Source organism: Panthera onca, chromosome A2 (genome assembly GCF_046562875.1).
Source record: "Panthera onca isolate mPanOnc1 chromosome A2, mPanOnc1 haplotype 2, whole genome shotgun sequence".
NCBI lineage: Eukaryota > Metazoa > Chordata > Mammalia > Carnivora > Felidae > Panthera > Panthera onca.
In genome coordinates, this window is record NC_138340.1 from 98546373 (window position 1) to 98563394 (window position 17022).

General features: G+C 38.7%; 1 protein-coding gene across 1 annotated transcript in view; it reads left to right on the top strand.

Moving 5' to 3' along the window:
• The first annotated feature begins 580 nt into the window (after nt 1–580).
• The window catches only part of ASB4 (ankyrin repeat and SOCS box containing 4), a 60938-nt gene continuing 44496 nt past the window's right edge, over nt 581–17022 (top strand). Inside the window, exons 1-2 of the mRNA XM_060632520.3 lie at nt 581–1304; nt 10824–11123. Of these exons, the coding sequence (XP_060488503.1) occupies nt 1118–1304; nt 10824–11123 (487 nt within the window). The 5' untranslated portion in view covers nt 581–1117. The remainder of the gene's footprint in view (nt 1305–10823; nt 11124–17022) is intronic.

Genomic DNA, 17022 nt, shown 5'->3' on the forward strand with positions numbered 1-17022 from the left:
CTCTTTCTCAAAATAAATAAACTTTAAAAAAAAAAGAAAAGCTGAAAAAATAATATAACAGACACCCATAGATCCTTCATTAGATTTGCCAACTTTCAACTTCTTGCTACATTTTTTTTGTTTCTCTGCCTCTAATTATAGCCCCCACACACACTTGCATATGCACACACACGTGTGTGTGTATATAGGCACACACATATTATTTACATACATACATATATTATTTTTTCATTTGTGAACTATTTGAAAAGATTTAGACATCATGACAATTTACCCCTTAATGCATCACTTAAGAGTAAAAATATGTTTCTACCTAGCCATAATACCTCCACCACGCCTTGAAACATCAATAGTTTTTCCAAATTATGAAGTAATATCTAATCTATATTCATATTTCCACAATTGCCCTCAATATATACTCTTTTCTGTTTTTTAAATACAGCATTAAATAAAGTTCATTCACTCATTGCAGTTGGCTGTTTTGTTTCTTCAGTCTTTTTTTTACCGAGAACAGTCCTGCCACCCCATACCCTACCCCACTTTCTCTCTTGACATTGAAACTTTTCAAGTCTACGTCACTTGAAAACTTTCTGTTTGTTTTCAAATGTGTACAACTGTGCTTGATTTTACAGGCTTATATTACACAATTATTATAGGTTTGCAGGAGTGCATATATCAGCAACTGTAACAAATTTTCATTTTTGCCTATTGGTTAATCAAAGCAAGTGGCTGGATCTCCAGTTGGGCACCAGATGTTTTTACTGAGGGAGGAAAAAAAAGCATTAAGAGCTTTTAAATCTTACACTATTGCTTTGATCATAGAAGAAATAATACTGACATTTCGTTCTCCAAAGTGTGTTGTGAGGGTTTTCCTTGATATTGACACAATATATTATTCAATGAATCAGTTAGTATAGAACCAGTTTAAAAGACCTGAAAAGGGAGTGACAGCCAAGAAGGATATTTTGAAGTTTGAAATGATCCCTATATAAATAGAACGGATCAGCATAACTTTGGGATAAAATTAGCCGACAGTTTGTGGGCTCTCGCTTGTGCCTGTTTGCTTGGTGCTATTCTCCTGATAAATCACAACAAAGCTTCCAGAGGGAGAGGAAGGATGGAGGGCACCAACACCCCTGTCACTAAATCTGCAGCTGCCAAGTTAGTTAAGAGAAATTTCCTTGAGGCTCTAAAGTCAAATGACTTCGGAAAATTGAAGGCCATTTTAATCCAAAGGCAAATAGATGTGGACACAGTTTTTGAAGTTGAAGATGAGAATATGGTTTTGGCATCTTATAAACAAGGTAAAAACTATAGGTGTAAGTGTAAAATCGATAGAAAACGGATTTGTTTTAAATGCAGGGTCAGTCACCCACTCTAAACCAGTAGCTCTTGGGGTTTAAGTATGTATTTTAAAAATATTTCTGATTTAATCTTTTCTCTTTTTTAACTAGACACCATCATGGGTGGTATAAATATGTTTTTCTTTCTTTCTTTTCTTTTCTGTTTTGTTCCTTTTCTATCCTTGTGTCTGGAATTTGAAATCGTGAACAATTATATTTATTAATGTACTTTGTTTTTGTTTCTAACTTTTCTTCTGCCTCTAATGATATAGAATAAAGAAAACATCTCCAGATTATGGCTAAACAGACTGCTAAAATCTAATCCAGTGTGACTGCTAACTGTCTATTAATACAACCACTTAAAGATATATCATTTCTGTATCTATCTGGATGAAAAAGAGGATTTTGCCCCCATTTGGAGGGTTACTGAATGGGGAAGGCTCTGCCTTGAGGCACCTTTTTGGTCCTCAACATGTCAATGAGTTTTTAGTTCAGGCAAAAATCTGAAACCAGAAACACCAAAAAGTTAACTTTTTTTCCTTGGCTACAAAAATAGATCAAAATTGTAGATATTCTCCATACAGAATACCTGCCTTTTAAAGAACTAAGGATAACAAAAATGAGAACTGAATTTTTTTTTATCTGGGGATTTTCTTGAATCCACGCTTAGGAAATCAGAAATGAATTAGAAGTGTGCAGATTCTGATTTCCCAAATCAGCTAGTTAATGGGGGAACTTGAGTAGCGAGGCCATCTGGTGAGCAGACTACAAGCAAACACCACGTTCTCCATCACTTCTGTTTAAACAAAAGAGACGATAAGATCAGCATTTGCGGAGAGATAGCGGTTCTTTTTTCAGGTGGAAAGTACTCTTCATTTGCATACAAATCATCAGTGCCACCAATGTTCAGAAACAATGTTAATGGTATATGTTTTCACATTTATTTACCATACTCTGGTTGTTAGTTCTGAAGGAAGGATATAATAGTGGAGGCCAGTTACTGTGTTGGTGACTCTTACTGAAGGGCTTTATCATAAATTGACATTGCTATTTTAGCTAGAAGATAACAAAGAGGTCTGGTTGGTTTTTTGTTTTTTGTTTTGTTTTGTTTTGTTTTTTAAGTAGTTGATTGGGCTCTGTTAGAAAGAAGGAGTGTGTCCCATGTAATCAGATTACTTTCACCTTATGGATTTGTTCGGTGAAAGACTATCTGAATGCTAAATACATTTTTAAGGTATGTTTTAAGCTCATACTGGTGCTCATGTAAAATAACTGAGGTCCAAGTCGGCATAATTTATGTGACACTGAGCTGTAAAGACTGCCTTTTCCCATCTCCTAAACATGCCAAACTGCATGGATTGCCCAGGGTTCTGAGGTTGTGAGAAAGGGCATTTTAGGGCAGGTTCGAGGGAAGAAGGGTGTCGTTTCTTTTGCTTCCAATGGTGTCATCACCCCTGAATCAGAAGAAGATGCATTTTTAATCTTTTCTGTCAATATGACCCGACTCCCGTGGTCTTCATAGAGCTAAATATTCATTCGTGCTAACAGGTGTTTTCATAGTGTTAGGACCGCAGAATATGCCTTTCAATTAGGGAAACAGCAGATTACACCCTCTGGGAAAGGAAAAAAGAAGAGTTTGATTCTTATGCATGCCAGATGAATGTATGCACAGAAACAATAGGATATGTGGTCATATCTTCAGGGTTTATACAGGAACTGCGTGTATGTGGGCATGCGCACACGTTTGTATGTATAGAAAATACATGTATGGGTATAAGAATCTATCTTTCCAATCTTACACCCAGATTAAAGTCTTATCTTTCTTCAAAACTTCTTCTAACTTATTTTTTTCACATTTTCACATGTCTTCTAGCCTAATTATCAAACCTTTTAATATTTCAGTCAGGAATGGAAGTGATGAATAGAATCTTAGTTGCTAGCCAAGCAAAGTCGACCTAAGTGGCTGGATTAAACTTTGTGAGACTTTATTAAATCATAGCAGACTTTTTGGACATTGAATGCTATTGGATTGCTCTTCACTAGTTATTTTTTTCAAGCACTCTTGAAAGGCTCTGCACAGAAAAGTGTACAGATCATAAGTGTACAGCATGATTAATTTTCACAAAATAAACAAACCTATATAGCCAGCATTAAGATGTGGAAACAGAAACACTACCTGTTTACTTTTAGTGTGGGAATCTTCAGGTTTTGGTTATTTTGTGGCTTATTAAACAAGACAATGTTTCAAACTTATGAAAGATACCATGCTACCTTTAAATTTGCTTGTATGATTAATAATATAACCCACATTCAATATTTCATTGTCCTGCAGCATATCAACAGGGGTACAATTTATCCCCAACCATTTTTACTTCTTTTAGGACATACAGCATTTTTCATAGAATTTCAGAAAGCGACCACACTTTTCCCCCTAAATATGGTATGTCTAAGCTAGTAGACAAGTCAGTTTATAATTTTTGGAAAAGACAACTCAGAAGTCTGTTGGCAAGGAAATCAACTTGGGGTCCAAACATTGCTTCCCCAAATCCACAATCCAATTGGCACACTAATGGAAGCAAATGTAAAATGTGGATTTTGTGAGGAAGGCAGAACAAAGCATCTGGAAATTCACTTCTGCTTCCTCATCTCTAGCAACAGAGAACAAAATCCCAGAGCTCAGGTTCAAGCTGTGGGGCCCGCCCAGACCCAGTACCTAAGAATGATTCTTAAAGTTAGAGAGATCATGTTTTGTTTTTTAAAGTTATGTTAAACTTCATGATCAAATCTTCAGATAAAATCATGTTTTTATTGATTGGGAAAAAACCCAAAAACATCTGCCTCACACTTTGTAAAGCAAACATTAAAAACATTCTGGTTGGCATTTGGGATAACTCCAGGAGCATAGCAGAGACATGTGTCTTTAAAGCAAAAACAGGCAAGCGAAATTCCTTCTACCAGACGACTGCTTTAAGATGGGAATGACGTGAAGAAACGTTAAATACACGCCCAACTTTTGAAGTGCCCCATACAAGGAGCTGCGAGGTCAAGGGTTTTCCGTGATACAAAGTTTCCTAGAGCCAAGCGCCCAGGATCCAGAGTGAAAGCAGGATCTGTAAGAAAACCCGGAGCTAATTCCTATTGGTTCTCACCAGTGTTCTCTGCCCTGGAAACGCCAACATCCATAAAGCTGTTTCCAAAGCTTTTTCCAACTACATATTTTGATTCTCTTTCCGATGTATGAGCCTTGGCGTGTTAATGATACAGGCAGAATATCATACTTATCTCTTGGGTGTGAAATTCCCTCGTCAGCAAGGTTAATCAGAGTCCTTTTATTAATCAGTGTAATGCACTCTAAGCACTTCATTTATGGCCCACAGCAGCAGCTACTTCGGTTGGTAGTCATATTTTTAATTAAAATAACCAATGAATGATTTCACAGGAAAACTTTCTGGCAGGTACTCTATCTACTTTACTAAGTCACAACTTCCTCCCAAATATCTCAAAAGCTCTCACTTCCACTCTCTTAATGAACAGACTCTTTATCACCTCATGTTCTTCTTTGCCAGAAATTCACTCTCCTACTTTCCTATTACCATCTTAGGGTTCTTATCCCTCCCTGAACGTTCAAACGTTTTTCTTTTAAATTTTGCATTTCAAGCTGACTTTGTTTTTCTTTGCTGGGGGAGTTCTGAGATTTATCCTGAAAACATTAGCTATTAAAAAAATAGTCAAGAATTGTGCGTCAGTCTATAATCCTTCAGGACTGTGTAAATACACGGACACAGGCAGAGCAAATGTCTGCTAATCCCGCCACGAGCAGTGTGTCCAAACTTTGGCTGTAATAACAGAAGCTTCTCATGCGTAGGGTTCTTTGAACTCAGATAACATTATAGCTGATAACTGTTGCAGAACCCAGGAGTAGCTGAAAGTTTACGAGAGATGTATACATCCCCCCTAAACACAGAGCGGAATCGATTCCTTCTTCCAAAAACGGCCCAAACACTTTTCTCCTTACCATATTTCCTGAGCTGGGGGCTTTCTACTCGGCTACTCAGGCATCTCTCTTCGGTTTCACATTTAAAGTAAACACACACACACACACACACACACACACACACACACACAAGATTACTCTGCATATTTTTGTAGGGGTGAAACTTCTAAAATCCCTTTAGAACTTTTGCCTACAGGTGCTATTGGTTGAGAAGTGAAATGCGTGTAGCCGTCAGATCACCCGTGGCTATTTAAAGATTTGGGGGAGCCCGGGGTTTGAGCAGATCTGTCAGTACCAGTTATACAGGCGTGAGCCCTTTATGCTACTTAATCTTATTCTTATTTGTAAAGTGGAGGCTTTGTCAGGACCTTCTCTAAATCCCCTGCATGCTGATAATCTACGATGTTATGAAGGGGAAATTATATAAACAGATTATGTGTCATGGTCTGGGGAAGGTGAAAAGTAACTGTAGATACTATAAATCCACATGGGCATGGCTTGTATTTGAGAGTCTCTGTGGGGTTTTTGCATAGGAGGGAGGATCTGTGGTCTGTTCTCTTCTCATTTAAACACTTGGCTCAAGAAGAGCTCTTAGAGCCATGGCTACACAGACTGCAGACCTGTGGGGGGGCGGGGGGGAAGCGTGAATGGCTCAGGTTAGTGGGAGGCAGCAGCTTCCTCACCCTCCCACTTGGGGGCTCTGTGCCAGGTTCTACTCCATTCCTGCACTTTGTGCCCATCTGAGCACACAGAGAGCAGCCTGGCATCTGCAGAGGTGAGTGTAGGGGGGCTCTTTGAAAGATAAATGCTAAGAATCAATCACCTGCTAGGTTCTGAAGCCCTGGGACAATTCTGTCCTGGAAAGAAGGCTGAGTATAAAAAATGAATATACCCAATTAGTTAACTGTATTTCTGTTATGCTGCTACTGTTGCTGGTTACATTTTAGAGGACAAATTCTGATATCTTGGCATTTCAGTATCAACACAAGAATGTTAATATGTGCTGCATCACCGTGGTTTTCAAGGATGGCTTTACTTCAGGTTTGGTCCTCAGAGAGGGTAGGTGTGATGGAAAGGACACTCTTGCTCCTTGGTACAAGGCGCCCCGTGACTGCAGCCCTATTTTAAGGTGTGAGTGTATGTGGGTGGCCTCTTGCTATGGGCTTTTCCTTTCTCTACAGAAGGCTTTCCTGCTATGCCGGGGGTTGAATTATCCAGAATCCACCCCCCTTTCCCCACACACATAGCATCACCAAAAAGTTCTGCAACATAGCTTCAAGATATTCTTCAGTATATCGGCCCTGATCTGTATCTGACAATCTGCCCCCTTCCTATTTCTCTGTTCAGTTTCTACGGGCACCGCGACAGTGTCTTGTTGCCAACCACCTACACACGTTTCCATCTAGGAGAGGAGAGTTATAAGCACAAGTTCACCCAGGGGGTGGGCTGAATCCCAAAACCCAGCTGTCTCTGGGGCTGATTTACTGGTTAATGATTATGAGCAAAGGACATGCAGATGAAAGGGGCTGAGAGGCTAAGGATGACAGATTCATATAATAAATGGGCAGGATAGACTCTCTAGGTGCTACTGGGAATCCAGGAAGAATAAGAAAACATCAACAAGCAAATGCATTTCCATATCAGAGCTGTGGCATATTATAGATGCATTCAGGACCTTCTTTCCCTCCTCGTGATTTGTGAAGCAGGCTTGGCGCTAAACCTATTCTGCTTCCACAAAGACAAAGACAGATGGAAACGCTGCATTGCAGATATCCTGAGTCCATTAGCTTGGACTGAAGTGGGCGACTTATGGCTCTAGCAGGCTGAAAAAGTGGCAGTTTTCTCATCTGGAAAATGAAAGGCTTGGACTGGATAATCTTCCCTCCAGTGCTAACATTCGGTGTTTTCTTTGATTTTACATCAAAATGGTGTTTTCTTAATCAGCTCTCTACTGCTTCCTTTCCGAGATCATTTTTCTTCCCATTGCAGAAGCAGGCACGAGTTTCCAATCAGTTGGTGCACAGAGCTGCCAAATCTTTGCTGCTAATCAGCAGGCAAAACATACTCTGGTTTCCAGATCTGGAGCCAGCTTCTTTCCAAGGCAGTTAGAAGAGACTAGCTTTGCAAATTGCTTGTTGAGGAGATTTGAGCATTACAATGACTGATTAGGTATTGGGTATTGTTGCGATTCATTCATGATCAAAAGCAGGTTGCATACTGTATAGCCTGAAAACTCTGCTCAGAACACAGATTCAACGTACATAGCTAAATAGAAATGTATAAATGGGTACATACACGTACACATGTAGTGTGAGTGCCTGTTTACACACACACACACACACACACACACACACACACACACTACAGGCACAGGAATGACAATCCCACAGCCCCAGAGTACCTATGATACTAATTGTCTCTGGCAGTACCTGTGATACTAATTGTCTCTGCCAGAGAAAAGTCCATATCAACAAATAACTTCCCTTCTCAGCGTCTGGAATCTCAAATTAGTATCTTAGCACTCAGTTCGATTAGTTGAATACAGATTCCTACATAAATTCAGATAATCCTAAGAGGGTCACACTTTAAAAAATCCTCAGTTCATTAGACTTTAGTATGAATTAACTTTGGATTTCCTTTTAAAGAGCAGATTTGGATAAGGGAAGAGCTGAGAGTGATGGGGAGCAAAATGGCCGTAGAATTCTAATGGAATGAAAAAGGGATTTGTGTGTGTGTGTGTGTGTGTGTGTGTGTGTGTGTGTGTGTGTCTAGGTTGGAGAGTAGGCTACAGAAAAACAAACTTCAGGTTGGGTTCATTCGTTATCTCATGATTAATTGGTATTGTGTACATCCCTATAAATGGCCTTTAATTATTTATTTATTTATTTTAAATGTTTATTTATTTTTGAGAGAGGCAGAGACAGAATGTGAGTGGGTTGGGGCAGAGAGAGAGGGAGGCACAGAATCTGAAGCAAGCTCCAGGCTCCGAGCTGTCAGCACAGAGCCCGATGTGGGGCTCCAACTCACGAGCTGTGAGATCATGACCTGAGCCAAAGTCGGATGCTCAACCGACTGAGCCACCCAGGCACCCCTATAAATGGCCTTTTAAACTAAATTATCTTTTCCCCTACAAACAGGGGGCAATAGTTTATTTTAATTTTACTTATTTTTACAAATAGTTATACAAGCACAACGTACTGAGTTTAAAAGCTCAAAGGGGGGGCACCTGGGTGGCGCAGTCGGTTAAGCGTCCGACTTCAGCCAGGTCACGATCTCGCGGTCCGTGAGTTCGAGCCCCGCGTCAGGCTCTATGCTGACGGCTCGGAGCCTGGAGCCTGTTTCCGATTCTGTGTCTCCCTCTCTCTCTGCCCCTCCCCCGTTCATGCTCTGTCTCTCTCTGTCCCAAAAATAAATAAAAAAAAAAACGTTGAAAAAAAAAAAAAATTAAAAAAAAAAAAAAAAGCTCAAAGGGGGCATCCAAAGACACATAAATCTATGTCCTTGTCCCCTAGCCCCCAGTTCTTGGAGGCCACCACTATAACCAGTTTCTTGTTCTAGGTGTTGATAAATATTTTCACATATGATAGCATATTAAGTGCACTGGTCAGTCCCTGCTTCTCTTGCTCAATAATATATCTTGAGATTTTTCCATATCCATTCCAAAGATATACCATTTTCCAGTATACACAGAACTGCTCTCTTCTTTATAATAGCTGTATAGTATTCGATTATATGGGTGCACCATAATTTTTTAAACAATCTCCAAATATTGACGAGGATTGAGATTGTTTCCAGTTGTTAACCATTAAGAACTATTCTGTAGTGTGATGCCTATTCTTGTCCACTGGCCAGGTTATAACTCCTGAGAACGTTATACTTTTCACAAAGATTTCAGTACAGATGGTGTCCTTGGAAGTTGTGCAATACTGTGGCCCCTATAGGGCATTTCACACATGAGTGATTATACTTGTAGGATAAATACCCAGGAGTAGCATGTGTGTAATTTTTCTCACTTAAATGAGAGTATTTTGATTCCTGACCACCAGGCCCACTGGTAACGTGGTCATCATCCTCTGAGTGCCCTCCTGGTGCTCATCATTGGTGCTCAAAAATAGTCACAATAGTCTAGATTTATCCTGACCTCATGTAACCGGTAAAAATTACCACTTTTACCTCTCTTGTTTTGGGCACTGCACTTTTATTAACGTATCTTAGGGTTGTATTAGCTTTTTGGCAGCTCCATCCCACTGTTGGTTCCTTTTGAGAATACTGTCAACTCAAATCCCTAGGTCTTTTCTCAAATAGATTACCATTAAACCATATTCCGCTTACCTTGTACTTGCATGGTGGAATTTTATACCTTAAAAGCAAACTTCTGTTTTACCCATGTTAAAATATATTTTGTTGTTTCAGCCCTAGAGCTTCTTCTAAGCTGTTATGTCTACATCTTCACCCTGCCATCAATATTTTATCTTTCTGAAGCTATTTTCCATTACCCACTCGTAGTGGGCTTAATGCCATGGCTCTATGTATTGACATTGAAAGAAGGTATATACAGTTAAGTTTGTTATAGCTTGTGAGACATGTGAGAGACAGAGAGACAGAGAGAGAGGGAGAGGGAGATGGGGAGAGAGAGAACATTTCCAACAACTAATGGGAAAAATTTATCTAAGATCTCAGTTCTAGGAACAGCGATGCTTCTCCTGGGCAATTAATTTGTGTATAGCTTGTGGGCATGGTTAATTGTGCAATACATCATGTTTTCCTATTTATTTTGGCTGCTAGGAAGTTCAAAGGCAAATTTGCAATGTGGTTCTAGTGTATAGGACACAGTTTATATTTTGTGTACCTATCTTACCCATTGATCACTTTTATTTTCCTACCTTATTTTTTCCCTTTGCCCTTGTTTTCTAGATAGTTAGAAAATCTGGTATTGTGTAAACTTTGTGAGTTGCCTTAAATTCTTCTTTTAAAGAGGAATTATATAAACCAACAGGCAGGCAAATAAAAGCTTGGCATGATAAATTTTTTAAAGACACCAGCTACATTCATATTTTAGACTGACAACAACCAGTAAAGTAAGGTTAAAAAGTTTAAGCTTGTAACTAACAGCTTTGGAATCACTCAAGAACATGATTGGGACTTAAAACAATAAGAGTCTCATGTAACTCACCACTTAAAATAAAATGCAATCATGTAAATGAGGTCTCAAACTCAAATGCCTTGAAGGGCCAGGAAGATAAGATAAATAAAAGAACAAGATAATGGAGAATAGTAGAAACAGAGAGACACACCAGTGCCTGTTCCACTCAAGTACATCCAAGTATGTTTCTATTTGCAGACCCATCAGTTACTAGTTTACAACATCTGAATCACTCCCCCCAATTTTATAGATGTGACCAAAGTAAAAGACCTTGCAAAAATCCTCACAAAACAGAGAAAAATCCTAGGCCACAAAATGAAACTTTCTCCCTCTTCTTTTTCAGGTTATTGGCTGCCTAGTTATAAATTAAAGTCTTCCTGGGCAACAGGCCTGCATCTCTCTGTCTTGTTTGGTCATGTGGAGTGTCTTCTGGTGTTACTGGACCACAATGCTACAATCAACTGTAGACCCAATGGGAAAACCCCCCTTCACGTGGCTTGTGAAATGGCCAACTTGGATTGTGTTAAAATCCTCTGTGACCGTGGAGCAAAGCTGAATTGCTACTCCTTGAGTGGACACACAGCTTTACACTTCTGTACAACTCCTAGCTCCATTCTCTGTGCCAAGCAATTGGTTTGGAGAGGTAAGCCTTTCTGGGTGGCTGACGTTGTCATCCACTTCCACACCCGGGTTTTGAAATTTAGTGATCTTTACCTACTTTAGGTAATGTAGTAGGCATCCCATTTATAAGCCTCATTCAGGGGGCCCTAAAAATGCGTAAGTATGTATATATTTATATAACTATATGTGTTGGTCCAGGTTATTTAGTGATGATCACATTGAAATCATTACTTTTTTCATTATAGGAGCCTTATTAGTTTACACATTTATTTAACAAATATTTATTTAGTTCTCATGAGGTGTCAATTAATGTGTTAAGTAACTGAAAAAAATAGTTTCTGCCTTCAAGAAGCTATATTCCAGGAGCGCCTGGGTGGCTCAGTTGGTTAAGCGTGCAACTCTTGGTTTTGGCTCACGTCATGATCTCATGGTTCCTGAGTTCGAACCCTGCGTCAGGCTCCACACTGACAGTGCAGCGCCTGCTTGGGATTCTCTCTATCCCTCTCTCTCTGCCCCTCCCCTGTTTGCTCTCTATCTGTCTCTCTCTCTCTCAAAATAAATGAATAAACTTTCAAAAAAGGAAGAAATCATATTCTAATAGGGGAGATAAATACTAGCAAAATAAATTTGTAAATATATAATAATAAATTGGGAAAGGAGCAAAACAGGGTGTTATGGAAGAGAATGCCAAGAGCGAACTATTATAAAATGTATAAAGACTTCTCTAAAGATATGACATGTAAGCTGAAACTTAATGAACGAGAGGGAACTAGCCATTAAAAAAGGAGCCAAGAGGAAGAAGAGTCCAGGTACAAGGAACAGTATGTGCAAAGTTGCTAAGGGAGCAAAACAACTGAACTATTCAACAGATGGAAGAAGGCCAGTGTGCCCATGGGTGTGGGGTGGGTGGGAGGGATAAGAGCGTTCTGGGAGTGCCACACGACGACACTGGTTATGTTAGATCATATACAGCTTGCTGAGGGCCAAGGTATGGGGTTTAGAAATGGAGCCACTGAAAAGTTTTAAGCATGGCAATGACATGGTTTAATTTTCACTTAAAATCATCATTCTGGAGTTATACAAGAATAGGGCTGGAGGAGCCCGAGTATGGCAACAGGGAGACCAGCAGCAAAGCTATTTTAACAGTGTAAGTGAGAAGGGATGGTGATTTGTATCAAGGGGCAAAGTTTGATAGGAAGATTAGAAGATGGGTTTGCAATATATTCTGGAAGCAGAGTCAGTGGCATTTGGAGATGGATTATATATGGATGAGGGGTAAAGGAAAAGGAAGTTTCAAGCATCCTTGCCAGATTTCTGGCTTTAGAAAATGGGTGGAGAGCGATGCCATTTTTAAAAAGTGTTTTTGATGTTTTCATTTATTTTTGAGAAAGAGAGAGAGAAAGAGAGATCAGGGGAAGGGCAGAGAAAGAGGGAGGCAGAGAATCAAAAGTGGGCTCTCGTGGCGCCTGGGTGGCTCAGTTGGTTAAGCGTCCGACTTCGGCTCAGGTCATGATCTCACGGTCTGTGAGTTCGAGCCCTGCGTCAGGCTCTGTGCTGACAGCTCAGAGCCTGGAGCCTGTTTCAGATTCTGTGTCTCCCTCTCTCTCTGCCCCTCCCCTGTTCACACTCTGTCTCTCTCTGTCTCAAAAATAAATAAATGTTAAAAAAAAAAACAACAAAAAACAAAAGTGGGCTCTGAACTGACAGCAGAGAGACCAATGCAGGCAGGGCTTGAACTCACCAACTGTGAGATCATGACCTGAGCCAAAGTTGGACGCTTAACTGATGGAGCCACCCGGGTGCCCCATAATGCCATTTTTCTAAGATGGAGAGAATTGAGGAAGAAGCATATATGTGGAAAAGATCATTAAATTAGTTTTTTAAAAATCATGTTTATAGAGCTATAATTTACACACAGTAAAGTTCGGTATTTTTGAGAAACACATAGTCATGAAACCATCATCACAGTCATTTCAAAAAATTCCCTGATACCCTTTGTAATTAATCACCTCACTTTATCCCCACCTCCAGCAGCCACTGATCTAGTTTCTGTCCCTAAAATTTTGTCTTTTTCAGAATGTTATATAAATTAAATTACACAATATGTAGCCTTTCAGGTCTGTTTTTACCTACTTAGCATAATGCATTTAAGATTCATCCATGTGGTTGCATTAGCCAGTATATTGAATCTTTTATTGTCGAGTTGTATTCCTTGTATGGATGCAACACAATTAATCTGGTCCCCATTAGAGGGACATTTGGATTGTTTCTAGTTTTTGGCAATTTGGGAAAAAAAGGCTGATATAAACATTTGTCTACAGATTCTTATGTGGGAATGTTCTCATTACTCTTGGGTAAGTACTGAGGAGTGGGATGACAGATTGTAATTCTTTTACAAGAAAACTGCTAACCTGTTTTTCAAAGGAGTTGTACGTTTTGCATTCTCACCAGCAACGTATGAGTTCAGTTGCTCTCCAGCCTTGCCAGAATTTGGTAATGTCAGATTAAAAGAAAAATTTATTTTAGTAAATTGAATAGGTATATAAAGTATCTCATTATGGTTTTAATTAAAATTCCCTTAATCACCAAGGATGTTGAGTATGTTTTCAGGTATTTTTTTGCCAGCTGTGTATTCACTTTGGTGAAATGTCTGTTCATATCTTTTGCTCCCTCTCCCCTTCATGAAAATGGGTTGTTTGTTTTCTTATTATTGATTTGTGAGAGTTCTTTATATATTCTGGATACTAGCCCTTTATCAGATATGTGGTTTGCAAATATTTTTATTCATTCTTTGACTTTTCATTCTTTCTGTCTTTAGAAGAGCAAAAGTATTTAATTTTAATAAATTCAATTTATCACTTTTTACCTGTTATGATTTATGCTTTGAGTGTCCTACCTAAGAAATCTTTGACTAATCTGAGCAATAAAGATTTTCTTCTATGTTTACTTCTAAAGATTTTATAATTTTAGGTCTCAATTTTAGGTGTTTGGCTTATTTTGAGTTAATTTTTGTATATAGTATAAAGTACAGGTTGAGGCTCATCTTCTTTATATATGGATGAATTATCTTATATATACAACTGCTTCAATATCTTTTACTGAGAAGACTATTTTTTCACCTTTGAGATGCCTTGGTATCTTTGTCAAAAATAAAGTGGCCAGAAATGTATGAATCCATTGATCTATATATTTTTTGCTGATGTTTCACTCAATTGCTGTAGTTTTATATTAAGTCTCAAAATCAGATTGAGTTTCCCCAGATCAGTTTTAAACATGAGAAGTTTCAGATTTCTTTTAGACCTCAAAGTGAATGAGTCAAGGCTGCACTTGACATAAACGTATGGATTTCAGAAGAGAGTTCTGGACTAAAGCTGTAGGTTTAGGAATTGTTGGCCTATAGATTGTATTTGAAGCCAAAGAAATCAATGAAATCACTTGGATGAAAGGTGTGGAAAAGCAAAAGAGAATCTAGGACCAAGCCCCGATACATTCTTACATTTAGATATTAGCAGGAGGGAGAGAGGCCAATAAATGAGAGTGAAATGGATTGGTAAGTGAAGTAGGAGGAAACCCAGGAGCATTTTTGGCATCATAGGGATTAAGAGGCAGGTTCAAGAAGGAGGAGGTGGTCAGCTGTATCAATGGCTACTTGAGAGACTTAATTCACTAGATGTTCATTAGATTAGGTGACAGAGTTATCACTGACAAAAGAAGTTTGGGGGAAATGGTGGGTGTAGAAACCATATTAGAATGGTATAAGGCGTGAATGAGAGGTCAGAAACTAAGGATGGCAAGTATAGACGACTGTTAAAAAAATGTCTGGCTGCACATGTATGCGTAAGAGTAGCATGATTGCTGAAGGGGGCTAGGGGACATAAGAGAGTGTTATCTGTAGTTGGAGATAAAAGGAAATATTTGTGTGCTGAAGGAAATGGTTTGGAGAAAGCAAACAGTTAAAAATGCATGAGACAGAATAACTGAAAGGTTCAAATCTTTGAGGTTGAGATGGGGTGAAATCCAGAGACTGTGAGATACATCCCCATGTTTAACAGATGGTCTAAAGTAAAAGATGTCTTTAAAGAGTGTTCATTGATATGGTGGTGGTGAGATGAAGGAGTTCATGTCTGGTGTGAATTTATACAATTAATGTATGAGGCAAAGTCATCAGGCAAAAATGACAGCAGAAAGGGTGGACATTGTGATGAGAATAGGAAGGTATGGAAGTGTCATGGGGGAAAGAATGGGGAAACAAGCTTAAAGATGCCATGGTCTTCTCAACCTGTGAGTATTTGGTGGGAAGGAAAATCAGTCCAACTTATTCTCCTTCTTGCCTTCCCTGAGAGGAAAGGTCCAGTGCAGAGATGCATGTAGAGGGGCAGGTGTCCATCAGGGCTTAGCCACTTATGGCACGCAGCCATTACCACCATTCACATTTACTTATACATTGGTGGCTTTCAGATTTAGTTTTTATTTTAATTTATATTTTAATTCACTAATTTAAAATTTTAAGGTTGTCATTTTAAAATTTTTTTAGAAAGTTAAGAAATTATATCATTTGTTGAATTACTGACTTTTTATATTGCTGCCTTTTCATGTGACTTCATCCACCACAGACTGACAGAAAGCTGCCAAGGTTTTCACTCCCCAGAGCTGTAATCAGAGGGAGCCTCATTCCCAGAGCAAGGGCTTTTTGCCCATCTCCTTTATCCCTATTGACATAGGGAGACCACCTGGAGATGAGAAGGAGTAAAGGGGTATGGAGAGACCAAGCAATGCTCACTCCCTGTAGGCTGACACTAATGAACGAGGCTAATAACAATCAAAGAGGAAGAGTGGAAGTCAATTAAAGATCTACTTACTCTTAGATCCATGGCATCAAAGGCCAAAGCCATAAAGAAAAGAAAGATGAATTAGAGAAAGCAAAAATGTTCAATGTCCGAGTGGCAAACAAATTATAACATTAAAAGGCTGTCATAAAGCGGGGGAAAAAATATTTGAGACTGTGTAGACAAAGGCCCTATTTATATCCTTAACATAGAAAGAAAGCTTTTTAGTTTGTCTGCTTTTAGAAAGAAATCTTAAAAATTAAAGTAAGGAGATTAACAACGAAGAATGAGAGAGAAAAAGAGAACAAAAGACCAAGGTATTTCAGGAAATAAAACCCAAGTATATAAACAACAAATAAAGATAGCATAATGATCACCTGCCTTGGTTATCTGTAAAATGTTAATTAAAATGGCAGGTGCTTTTGTTGTCATTTATTTCATTTAACAAAGATACAAATGATGACAGTACATCTGTTGACACACACAGGGATGTGCTCTCACACACCCTTCGTGGGATGTGAATGGGTATCGTCCGGAGGGCAATGTCATAAGCTTGAAACCTTTTGTAACTCAGAAATTCCCCCTCTGGGATTTAGGGCTAATTTTGTACCTTTTGGCTGAGATAGGCTGTCATTTCTGTGGGGCCTCCAATTCAAACTCCAGGTATTAGCTCTAAACAGGGTTATATACTGAGTCAAAGAGATAACTGATGAGAAAGAAAGAAGACATTTAGCATGTAACAGAATTGTGCTTGGTCATGCAATCTGTAGTACACTAGAAATTAAGAGACTTTCTCCTGATTCTATAAGTCTTCAAGATATTGTAGTTATGTTATGTTTTCATTTGTATTTTTGCATCAGAAGCTTTGACTTGTTAAGGAATACATTTAAAACATACAATTTAAAATATATATACTGACATTTTTCATTTTTAAATATATTTAGAGTCACAAAATATTTGCCCAATTTATTTTTGTCCTCAGAGATTTACTTATATTACTGAAAAACTGAAGAATGTTTGCATATCTAATAGAAAATTTTCAAGCTGTGTTACTTCCATATCATATAGGCATTAAAAATTATGTTGTAAAAAATG